The sequence below is a fragment of the Pongo pygmaeus genome, chromosome 1 (genome assembly GCF_028885625.2).
Source record: "Pongo pygmaeus isolate AG05252 chromosome 1, NHGRI_mPonPyg2-v2.0_pri, whole genome shotgun sequence".
Classification (NCBI taxonomy): Eukaryota; Metazoa; Chordata; class Mammalia; order Primates; family Hominidae; genus Pongo; species Pongo pygmaeus.
The window spans coordinates 162,174,956-162,187,461 of record NC_072373.2 but is presented as its reverse complement, the minus strand read 5'-3'; the positions used below and the strand labels follow the sequence as shown (position 1 = coordinate 162,187,461).

Below are 12,506 nucleotides of genomic sequence, written 5' to 3'. Positions count from 1 at the left end.
AGTCCAATTTATCCATATTTTCCTCTATTGTTAGTGATCTTTGTGTCATTTAATAAATCTTTTCTCTAGTATCACATCATGAAGATATTTTCTTATTTTATCTTATAGAAGCTTTATTATTTTACCCTTTACATTTAGAGCTACGATGCACTGAGAATTGATTTTTATGTGTGGTGTGACATAATGATCAAGTTTCTCTTTTTCTCCCCAGACAGTTTACTCAATAAACTGAGCACTATTTACTGAATGATCCTTTCTTTACTGCTCTACAGTGCTAGCTTGCAAGATCGAATGTCCAAGTATGTGTGGATCTGTTTGAAAACTCTTTTCTGTAGTCTATTTGTCTACCCTTACATCAATATCACACTGTCTTAATTACTGTAGTTTAATTACCTATAAGTCTTGATATCAATGGAATAAGTCCTTAGGCTTTAGGCTATTTACAGTTGTTTGTATTTCCGTATATATTTTAGAAGCTGCTCAGAATTTTTTATTAAAAAACACTGCTGTGATTTTAATGGGGATTGCATATAATGGAGTTTGTTTCATAGCGTTTTCTTCATTCTACCAAGATGGGATATTTCTCTATTTATGCAGGTCTTCAGTAATTTATCTCAATATGTTATTTTCTGTGCAGAGGTCTTGTACATATTTTGTTAGATTTATTCAAAAGTATTTGGTAGTTTTGTTGCTACTATGAAATGATATCTGCTTTAAATTTTTATTTTCTAATTTTTAATGCTGGTATTAATTTCATCTTGACCTTGCTTTTCCAATGTTAAAGTAGTCTTGCATTTCTAGAAATTATCCAACTTGGTTTTGATCAATTGCACTTTTTATATATTGCTGTATTGAGTTTGCTAATATTCCTTTTAGAGTATTTGCATCTATGTTTGTAAGTAATATTGGACTGCAATTTTTTTGGTATCAAGTTGATGGTGTCAAAATTATAGAACTTTATAAAACAAATCGGAAAATTTCTCCTCTTTCCCTATTCTCTAGAATAGTCTGTGTAATTGTCCTATTTCTTTCTCATATGTTTGGTAAAATTCACCAGTGAAGCCCAACTTTTCTTTGTGGGAACAAAATTGAATACAAAATTTAAAAAATATTCATAGAGATTATTCATATACTCTATTTCTTCTTGTATCAATTTTAGTAAGTTTTTTAAGAAATTTGTCCATAACATGTAAAAATTCAAGTTTATTGGCATAAAATTGTTCATGTTATCCTCTCATTAACTTTGTAGCATCTGTGATGAAACTTTGTAGTCTGTGATGATATCCCCCTTTTTATTTATTTATTTATTGAGACAGGTTCTCACTCTGTTGCCCAGGCTGGAGTGTGTAGTAGTGCAACCAGAGCTCACAGCAGCCTCGACCTCTCAGGCTCAAGCAATCCTTCCACCTCAGCCTCCTGAGTAGTTGGGACTACAAGTGTGCGCCACCATGCCTGGATATTTATTTTATTTTATTTTTTGTAGAAATGAGATCTCATTATGTTGCCCAGGCTGGTCTCAAACTCCTGAGTTCAAGTGATCCTCCTGTTTTGGCCTCCCAAAGTGTTGGGATTGCCGGTGTGAACCACTGTGCCCAACCCTTTTTATTTTTGATAACGGGTAATTTGCTCTTGCTGTCTTGCTCGCTTGCTCCTGCGCTTGCTTTTGATCTCTTTTGTTTTTCTTGATCAGTCTTGCCAGTTTATCAATCTTATTGTACTTTTTAATGAACAAACTTTTGGCCTACTGATTCTTTTTATTGTCATCTGTATTATATTTCAGTCATTTTTTTCTGTTTTAATTTTTTACCTCCTCCTCCTGTCTTTTTAAATTTGCCTTTCCTCTTCCAAAATCTTGGGTGGTATACTTAAGCTATTGATTTCAACCTTCTTTTATTACATGCATTTCAGTATTACATGCATTTCTTTTATTACATGATATTCTAAGTGTAGTTTAGCTATATCCCACAAGTTTTGATATCAATGTTTACATTCAATTAGTTTCAACTATTTTAAAATATTGTGAGGGGTTTTTGAAATTTGCAAGTAGTTTTAAAACTTCCAAGCGTATGGGTATTTTACAGTTACCTATGTAAAAATTAATTTTAGCTTATTTCCACTATGGTCCAAATTTATTGGAGATTTTCTTTCTGATCTTGGCCCTGCAATTCTGCACTGCCTTAGTACTTCTCAAATGACCCTATTAATCTGGGAATCATACAGTTGAAGAAGGCCATTACATGTGCTGGTAACATGCACCTTTCGAGACTTAGCTAGTGGTTCTCAACCTATCAGATGCAACACTACCATTTTAAATACATATATTTGCAATATTCCTTTATCCTGAAAAAATTATAGGTAATCTAAATTTTTAGGAAACAATACAGTATCCTGTTACATGGAGGATAAATAAATAAAAAGTAATTTGTAACAAAATGTTTTTCAACCTGGAAATGTTCAGGCATGACTACACTAGAGACAATGATAAAGTTGGCAGATGTTTTCTTCAACGTACATTGAGTTAATATGGATGTAAGAGAAGTAAGACAATACTCAAAGAATATTTATTGTTGACACTTTTTCCTTATATTTAACATTTTGAGATAAAGGCTAAATGAGTGTATTTGTGTATGTATACAAGTACAATCAATGTGACTGTGACAACTGCAAATGCAAAGCTGATAAACGTGTGTTGCCTTGTTGACTCAAATACCAGAAGCTGCGTTGTCATTGATGAAGGAATATTTCGAAGTGCTGAACAATTCTTGATAAAGTTCCGAAACAAACAAAGCACAATCTTCCCTCGATTTACATGGGAGTTGCATTCCTGGAAAATTCAGTATATTTTAAAACCATGCAAAATATCCTTTTAAAAAAATATGTAACATGGAGTTTAGGACCAAGGCTCAGGTAACTATAAAAATGTTTACCTACATAAATTTCTAGTGGAGTGTTTGAAATTTGTTTAGGACTGTCTCCTTCATTGTGGGACATTTGCAGATTTCTCCCTTGCCCACTAAATCTCAATAGCACCTCCTCCCCCAATTATTGTGACAATCAATTCCTCCACATTCAACAAATTTTCCAACACCTCCCGAGCAGCACTGCCATCCTTGTTGAGAACGTGTATCTAGTTCATCTTAAGATAGAACTGCCCCCCTTATCTCCACTTTCTCTCCCAAATTCTGTGAAAGCCCAGCATAGGCACTGGGGGATACAGCAAGCCACTTAGGAGGATTCCCAACTTGTATCATTGTATCATCTTTAAATTTATTTTTGTTATTTTTTTTAAATGACTTATCTTCTTCCAAAAAGGATGTTTTGGTGAACTGCAAAGAGATGTACTCATAGTCAGGAAAAAGATCTGGTAGGGTGAAGAATGAAAGAAAAACAGGCAGGCAGAATAAAGCTGAAAGCTGAGCCTAGTATCTAAAACACACACTCCCAGGGCTTGTATACTCAATAGAGTTGAAAAGTAACTGGGTTGTCAATTTAAAGAGGAATACTTGATCAGACACACAATTCTATGTTGATAAGATTAAAAACAAACTCTAGTCATCCTTCAGTACCTGTAGGAGATTGGCTGTAGGACCTTTGTGGATACCAAACTCCACAGATACTCAAGTCCCTTATGTAAGATGGCATAGTATTTGCATGTAACCTATGCACCTCCTCCCATATACTTTAAATAATCTCTAGATTACCTATAATACCTAATACAATATAAATGCTATGGAAATAGTTGTTATACTATATTTTTTCATTTGTGTCATTTTTATTGTTATTTTTAATTTTTTAGAATATTTTTAATCCATGGTTGGGTGCGGAACCTGCAGATACAGAGGACTGACTATAATTATCAAGGTAAGGGCATGGACTCTGGACCCAGACTGCGTACATTCAACTTGGCTTCACTTTTACAAACTGTGGGACCTTGAGCAAATCACCACATGCTTCTGTCCTGTTACCTATAACAGGATAATATCACTACCTACAATACCACATAGGTCTATTGTGAGGATTAGATAAATTGGTGTACATAAAGTTCTTAGGAGAGTATACAGTAGTTACTTGTAAGCACTATATAAACATTTGCCAAATAAGCAGAAAAAGTTCTCAGAGAAAACACAGTTTTTCCCAGCAGTTTTTCTCACTAATAGATGTGGAATTGAATTACCTAGATTGAAAACTCAGAGGAAACTTGACATTCATCAATTCTAATCTGTTTGTGTTACAGTGCAGGAAACTGCAGCCAAAGACTGAAAATCTAGGGGCCAAGCTCACATATTAGTTGAGGGTCCACAAGTTAGTTGAGGATCCCAGTCCCTGGCTCCTTTCTGCTGCTCTTTGTAATATGTCAGCCTGGAGCTGGCCTGGGGAGGGGTGCAGAGAAGCAGCCTATTGTCTCTCCTTCCCAGAGTGTTCACAGGTTCCAAAATTCTATCTTCTCCCAACTGTTCTATAACACCTCAAACTCTCATTTCTTCCTAAGGACAGAGAGCAAAGAATAAATCAGGTGTGAATGACCACTAAACTCAAACCCTCAAGGAATATGCAAACACATAGTAGAGTTCCTTTAAATATAATAAATCTTCAACTTTGAGGAAGAGGGGGAATGGGTAGGTGGGAGACAAAGGTTTTAAATTTAGAATTTAAAATTGAATTGTCTAAACTGGCAAAAGTCTCACCACTTTCCAGTTGTGAGACTGCACACAAAGTTACTTGAGTGTCTCCAAGCCTTATTTTTCTCTTCTGTAATGTCAAAACAGAGATCATAAGGCTGACGGAATGGACTCTTTGTGGCAATAAGATACCATATTATAAACAGGACCCAAGGCCATGCCAGGTAAGAATGAAGTCACACACCCTTACTCTTAAGGAATAAACTATATTATAACTGCCTCAAGGTTTTTTCTTTCACTCTAGCAGTTAAACAAGCACTGATAAGTCTCCAGCCCACAGTGAACAAGGGACACATGCAACATGCATGTTTGCTTACTATGTATGCGAGCATCCCCCACTTCCTAAATATTTATTGACCCCTGTAACCTGCTGAATATGTAAATGTAAACGTGGCCAAACAGTTCAGCATAAATTCCTGCTTTACCCCTCTCTCCCTTGAAGTGCCTGCTTTTGGTGTCTGCTGGAGGCTATACTTCCCAGCCTATCAGGATGGCCACCCTGCAGGCTGTAACCCTTTGTAAGAAATAAAGCTTTCCTCTCCAAGTTTCTGAACCTTGTGATTCTTCAGTTAACAGTAATATGGAGATGATAATAATCAATGCTTCACGGGTTGTTGTGAAGAAGAAATAATACAAAGCACCTAGCACCATGCCTGGCAGAGAGTCAGGGGCCAATAAATGTTCATCATATTTGCTATTATTATTATTATTATAGGCATCAGCAACCTATCAGAAGAGAAATAGTTTTCCTTTGCTCTTTGAAGAAAGGAGGCCGCCCCAGAAAGGCTTTATTGGTGTCTTCTTACTCCATGAACTTAGTTACCTTGTAGAGGGGAACGGGAATGTCTGGAAAGAAAGAACCTGAAGCTCAGTCCCGTTAGGATCACATGAAGCATCACAAAGACAGGAGGGTTGCAGGGCTGAATCCAATTCAACCATTCACTCTAGTGTGTTCCTGAGAGTGTTGTCTTCCCTCTCTGACCCTTAAACAAATATGTCTATGTTCACTGTCCAGAATATAATACAAGACAGGGCTTGGTATGATTAAGATGCTGCTTACTAAATGAGGAGCTCTGAGACATTGCACAAGAAATCTAGAAACTTCATGAATTGGGGGTGAATCTCCCAATGGTGAAAATTCAGAAAGACTGGCTGCAAGAGGCTTTGCAAAGTACGTGCTTATAAACACACTTTCTCTTCCTTTAACAAGGAAAATGATAAAACTTCATAGTTACAGCGAGAAATACTGGGAAACAAAAAATATGCTCTTAAAAATTCAATAACTTAATATATTCATTCTACTTAGCTGTTACGGGAGAGAAATCAAATATCTTACTGTTGATTTTAATTTTCCAAGGGACTTTGAACTATATGTGTGTAGGTGGCAGTAAATGCCTTCGTTATGGCTTCTGGGAGCTGCAGACTCTGCACACAGAGGTGTAGGTGGTTAGACTTGTGTTTTCTGGGAAGCAAGGGCAAGTAAGGAGTGTCTACCATGGGCCAGCTACATGCCTTTTGTATTCCATTCAACACCCTCCTCCCTGTGTTAGAGGAAACATTTCTCCCCCTGCATTCTTCCCAGCCTGTAATAGGACTTTCTGTCCTCTGGGGGATTGGGAAGTTATTTCCTGCCCCTTCCTCTTTTACTTCTTCCCAAGGGAAAGAATGACTTCTCTTCTTAGGGAGGTTGGAGAAAGGTCCTAAATAGCGGGCTCTCTTGTTTAGGCTGACTGTGCACAGGGTGAGACACTTTTTTCATTGCTTCTGCTTTCCTATGGAAAGAACAGTTGCATCCCAGCCCGGGATCTGGAGGTTGATGTCTCTCTTCTTGCTATCCAGAATTCAATGATTTGAGGCATGCATCTGACCTCCATGTTTCTGCACCACAGACTCAATTCTCCTCATGTGCAGGTGCAGACCTAGCTGGGGTTGTATCATTTTGAAGGTCATCTGGCTGCAGTTCCACTTTAAGGCTCCTACTCAACAACCAATAAAGGTGCTATATTCATCTGTATTTGCGGAAATATGACTATTTCTCAATTGGTTCAGAATCAGAGAAGCTCTACTACCCAGAAGAGTTGGAATGGGCCTTGAAATGTAACCCAAGCATCTTATTATGCAGGTAAAAAGCCAAAAATCATATGCCCTCTTGCCAGCTGACCTTCCCAGACCCCACCCAGGTCTGGCCACACGATAATGTGCATTGCCCAAGGTGGCTTGATTGCCTGGTCTGGCAGCTGGAGGAGTGGGCCCTGCACCTGACCTCACTGTGTCTTGGCTTTGTCCAAGTAGACCCCTTGCCTTCGATTGTTCTGTGCCTAATGTTTTCACTCATTTAGAAACACCTGCATCTTTCTTCCCCTGGCAGTGCTCTGAACCCTTTTTTTTGCTGGGGGCACTGTCACCAGTGTCTTGAGATATGTTCCTGTTCTAGATCTGACCCCAGTGGACTGGAACCTGCACGTAGGTCTGCTGCCTCCCTGCCTAGCACTCTTTCTGCTCCCACCAGGGTGCATACCTCTGTGAATTACATGGCTGGACTTCTCTTAACATCAGACTCTATTAACTAGAACAATAGTTTCATCTCATCCTGTGATTCAAAGGCGGTTGCTAGGGAAACCAGTGGGGATATGTTTAATCTGTAAATCCTGTAATTGCCCTAAAGTAGCAACAATTCATGCGCTTGCTTCAAAAGGATTTGGACTGAACTGACTGGGAAGCAGGTGAGTGAGAAAGAACAATCACAGGTTGGCTCCCCTTGTGATCTGTTCACATTCCTCATAAGGTGTTTTTTCCTGCTGCTTTGCCAAAAAGCTAAAGGGATTAAAGAGGGAGCACTGTGGTGCCCTTCTAATGGACCAGGAAAGCTAGAAAGACAAAATTATACAGTCCTTCTCTTCTTATGGATTCAAGTGGTCAGAGCTGAGTGATTGGAGGCTGTACTGGTGGTGAAGGAGAGAGATAAGAGGATAAATAATCCATTTTCTTTTAAAATGGATTCAGAATCCTATAATTGCAGTTTGTAGGGGGCTACTAACTCCATATGAGGAGAAGCAAGGTATTTGGGAAGTCTTATCAGAAGAGACCAGGGTGGTCTAAGCATAGGAGCACAGAGTCGGGTTTGAAGGCGCGCCCAGCATCATCCCCTCCAAGCCTTTCCTTAATCCACAGCAGTATTCAGTGGGTCACCCACACGCTGCTTGGGCACTGCCAAAAATGAAGAACTTGCTCCTTCCCAGAGCAGCTCATTTTGTTTTTAAACAGCCCTGATTGTTAGAAAATCTGCCTTAAATTGAACTGAAAAATAGGGTGCTGGGGGCAGGGGGGGCAATTTTCCTCCTTGACTTGGCTGACTGGCAGAGCTCACAGAGGTTTCTTCATAAGACATGCCCTACCTCTGTCACAGGGCCCACACCCAGCAAGCCACACTGGCTCAAGGGCCCAGAACTATCCAGACCGTTGAAGAGCCCACCTTGAGGCACAGGAGAGAAGCAGTAGGGAGAAAACTGAACATCCCTTGATGTAGTGTTTGATTAAGAATAAAATGCACGGCTTCTGTCTCTCGGGACCCGGCAATGTTTGTGATTTAAAAAAAAGCAAAATCTAAGTGCAGACCCTGTTGCCCAGGAGAAATGTCACATGAAACTCTTCTTTATACAAAATGGTTCTGAGAATCATCACTACCATTATCGGTGGAGATGACTCAGTATTCTAGACTTAGCTAGTTATGCAAAGTCCAGGGAGGTCATTGTGCTCTCTTTTGGAAACATAATAGTTCCATTAACGCAGCTGAATATCACATTTGCTCTGAGCAGCTGCATCCCACTGATGACTCATGTTGAGCTCTACAATCAGTGAAAACTTGGAGGGTATTTCTCCTTTGTAGGTGCAATATCATATGATCCCTAAGCCCAGCTCTATTGGGATTATGGGTGTCCAGGGTTCCTCCTAGCTCCTTGCCTGCTTTTGCTGTCAAGTTTGTAAGTTCACCTTCTGTATTTTAAAATTCAGGATTGCAGGCCAGTGGGATGGCTTGCACCTATAATCCCAGCACTTTGGGAGGCTGAGGCAGAAGGATCTCTTGAGCCCAGGAGTTTGATCAAGAGCAGCCAGGGAAACATAGGGAGACCTCATCTCTGCTAACAATAAAAAACAAAAAAAAGTAGCCACGTGTGGTGGTGCATGCCTGTAGACAGCTGAGTTGGGAGGATGGCTTGAACGTGGGAGGCCAAGGATGCAGGTAGCCATGATCGTGCCTCTGCACTACAACCTGGGCAAAAAAGCAAGACCCCTGTCTCAGTAAAATAAAATTTAGGATTGCAGGAATTGCACCCTCCTGTCTCTGGTTCTTTGTTACCTGTCCCGATCTGTGAAGTCTTAGGCAGTCACTGCCTGTGCATAGTTGATGTATCTACATGGTCCCATTCTCTTCAGCTCTAATTTATCCAGACCAGCATGTTTAATAAGGTTAGATGTCTGATCTACCCTTTATTAATGTCTATTCTCTCTTTTCCAATTCATTGACAGAAAAGTTGGGGGAAAGTCAGGAGCCAGGGAGTTTTGCTTTCTTTGATCTGTTGAAGCGGCACAATTAGTTTACCTAATAGTATACTGCCCTTGTGAGAGGTAACAATGCAAGATTTTGGAAAAAGACATCTAACCTGAGTGCTTATACTTTGCATAGCCCTTTTGCATTGTTTAGTACTACTGGTTTTTATGCTACTTAATTGCTTTAAAACAGATTTATAAAAATAGACACAATTTGCTAAATTCTCATTCAGTTCAGTCACTCTCAATGGAAAGTCTAGTTTTATATGCCACAAAGCCATAACCAAGGTGCACCTCATTGTAGAAAAAGAATCCAGAAAGAAATAAATGGTTTTGAGTAGCAACTTTGAAAATTCCAAACCATGAAACAAAGGCAGAAATCACTGTTAGAAGGTCCTTGGCTTTCCAGGAAGTTCAAAACCCAAATGAAAAAAGCATCTTGATTTTCTCTCTGAATTCTGCTCAAGGTTTACTAAGAAACTACCTACTACATATAAATGGGAAACACACAAAAGATGTATTTCTTGGAAGGTGAGGGGTGTTAATGATTTTGGCCTCACATTAAGGGAGCCAGAACATGCCTGAACTGCTAGAAATAAGGGGTGGAAAGACAAGACTGGGTTCTGGGGCTGCATCCAGGGAAAACATGTCAGTACTGTACACCTAACACCAGATGAGTGGACAGAGACATGTCAGGAGAAAAGAGGAAAAAGGAATGCCCCGGGCTCCAAAAAGGAAAGGACACGGGATTGGTGTAAGGGTATGACGGATGAGAGAAAAGAAAAAGATGGTGATACACAATCACTTTTCTTTTTTCTTTCAGAATAATGACCTAAAACTTAACATTAGTCACTGCAATCAAAGTTTTAATATGAAAAACCAAGTACATGGCTCTGAAATTCCAGAATTTCTTGGTGGGGAGTTAGGACTAGGAAGAATCACAGCCAAAACCACTAACAGTAACTCCCATAGCAATGCTCTATATATAAGATGTAGATACATCCATAACATATATATTCTGGAGTGGTTTATTAAAAGGCACTTAAAGCCATTCATAAATAAATGATAGTGCAAGGCAGCCAGACTCAATGGCCAGGAGGGGAGTTAGCAGTGATTGCTCCTGGGGAGATGCTGAGACTGGGTGGGCAGAGGGTACTGCGAGGGGGGCCTAAGGGAACCCTCAGTGGGCCTGGGTGATAATGTCCTCAGACTTTCCCAGTGTGTGTGACCTCTGCAGCTTGAGTGTTCCTAAGGGAAGTTTGGAGGATAAAGACAGCATCTCTGGGCAAGAGATGACACCAGACCAGTATCCTTCTGGTCTGGGACCCCCACAGAGCAACAGCTGGGAAAGTATACTGTTATTGGAGGCAAAGCAATCAAAATTCCATTCCAGAAACGTGTCCCTTGCAAATCTAGGTACCTGCTGCTCACTGTTCAATGGTGGCAGACATTTCAGTTTAGGCAGCTCAGTGCTTCTCATGCGTAGACAGACTGCTTCCCACTTCCCCACCCAAGGGGCACCTGGAAACGTGTGCATGAGTTTGTCACAATGTATGTGTGTGTGTGTGTGTGTGTGTGTGTGTATATAGAGGCTACTGGTATGAAGTGTCCAGGACCAGAGATGCTTAATGTCCTGCAACACGAGGTCAGTTCCTCAGAGCAAATATGGACCCCATTATAAAACAATGTGCTTTGGACCCTGTCAGAAGGAAATTCCCTTAAAAGAACTAAATATACTTTAAGTTGGTTTCAGTAAGGTATATGTTTGAATGTGTATATTCCAATGTTTTCTGCTTTTAAGTTTAAAAGCTCTTAAAGTTAGAAAATACAGATTAGCATAAAGAAAATGATCAAAATAATCCTCATTCTTACTATTTAAGTAATTAATATGTTGGTATTGATTAATGTGTCTTTCCATTTATGAAAATAAGACAAAATTATACATACTATATTTTCAGTCAGCTCTTTTTAATTACTATATTGTGAATAATCTTCATTGTCTTAAATAGATCCTTTTGTATATAATTTTTAGTTGCTGTCTAATACTGTGTTTTATGTCTGTACCATTGTTGAACTATCCTCCATTGTTGAATAGCTAGATTTTTTTTTTTTTTTTTTTGCTATTAACACAATGTGGCAATTTATCTTTGAATGGTTTTTTATTGTCAGAGAACAAAAGGATGTTTAACAGCTGGAAGGTAGGAGGATAGATAGAGTGACAAGAGTTTAGGGTCTGCAATGAGAAGACATTGCTTCAAGTCCCAACTCTGCCACTTAATAACCATGTGACCTTAAGCCAGTCAGCTCAACCTCTTTGCCTCAGTATCCTCATCTGCAATATGAGAATAACAATACTTACCTGGCAGGATAGCACAGGAGATTAACTGAGGAAATACACATGAAGTACCTTTTAACTGTACCTCACTCTAAGAGAGAAGGGGGAAAAAAACATTATCTTCCATTTACTGTGAATCTCTCATATGCCAGGCACTTTCCTACATTTTACATGCTTTATTGCATTTGATCCTCATGGCAAATCTGTAAGGCAGGGGCTATTTTTTATTATCCACATGTTACACAGAAGGGAAATGAGACACGTGGATAATCTATCCCATCATGGGCACAACGGTAGAAGCGGCAGCACAGAGGTTCAGACCCGGGTCTGTGGGACACATCTCAGGCTCTGAGGTGGATACAGTGCAGAAGAGAAGCGCACTCCGCAGTGTGGCAGAAGGCCAGCTCCAGAGCCTTCCAGACCCAGCTCCTGGGGAGATAAGATGAATCACCAGCTAGGGACAATCCTGAGGCCAAAAAGCTCATGATAGCCTGCTCACAGTCTTGAGTCAATAGGTCTTTTATTAGTCTTTAAAATGGGGACCACAATCCTTATATGTATACAATATTCGTGCATTCCAGAGCTCTTTCCCATCCATTCTCTCACTGTTCCTGACAATAGCTCTGTGCTGTGGGTGGGGCAGGAATCAGCTTGTGAAGCATCATCCTATATGTTAGGACAGGGAAAACTGGAACTCTGGATGCCTGGTCCCAAATCATTTGAAACTTGAATAATCCCAGCTTACTGGAAAAGGAATCCTGTCTTTTCTACTTGGTATCTGTGTAGCTTTGGGTAGCTCATTTCATTTCTCAGATTTTCAGTTTCTTCATCTCTTAGACCAAAAACAGGAATAATGTTCATGTCAAGGATTGTCCTAAAATCCAAATGAAGTCATGGAGGATATTAAAAATGCCTACCACTGTGTCCCTCCCACCTCTAAGGCA

At 39.7% G+C, this 12,506-nt stretch overlaps 1 protein-coding gene across 1 annotated transcript in view; it reads right to left on the bottom strand.

Moving 5' to 3' along the window:
- Window positions 1–2,539: 2,539 nt before the first annotated feature.
- Window positions 2,540–12,506, bottom strand: part of WLS (Wnt ligand secretion mediator) — a 134,380-nt gene continuing 124,413 nt past the window's right edge. The window contains exon 12 of the mRNA XM_054483270.2: window positions 2,540–2,824. Within this exon, the coding sequence (XP_054339245.1) occupies window positions 2,703–2,824 (122 nt within the window). The 3' untranslated portion in view covers window positions 2,540–2,702. The remainder of the gene's footprint in view (window positions 2,825–12,506) is intronic.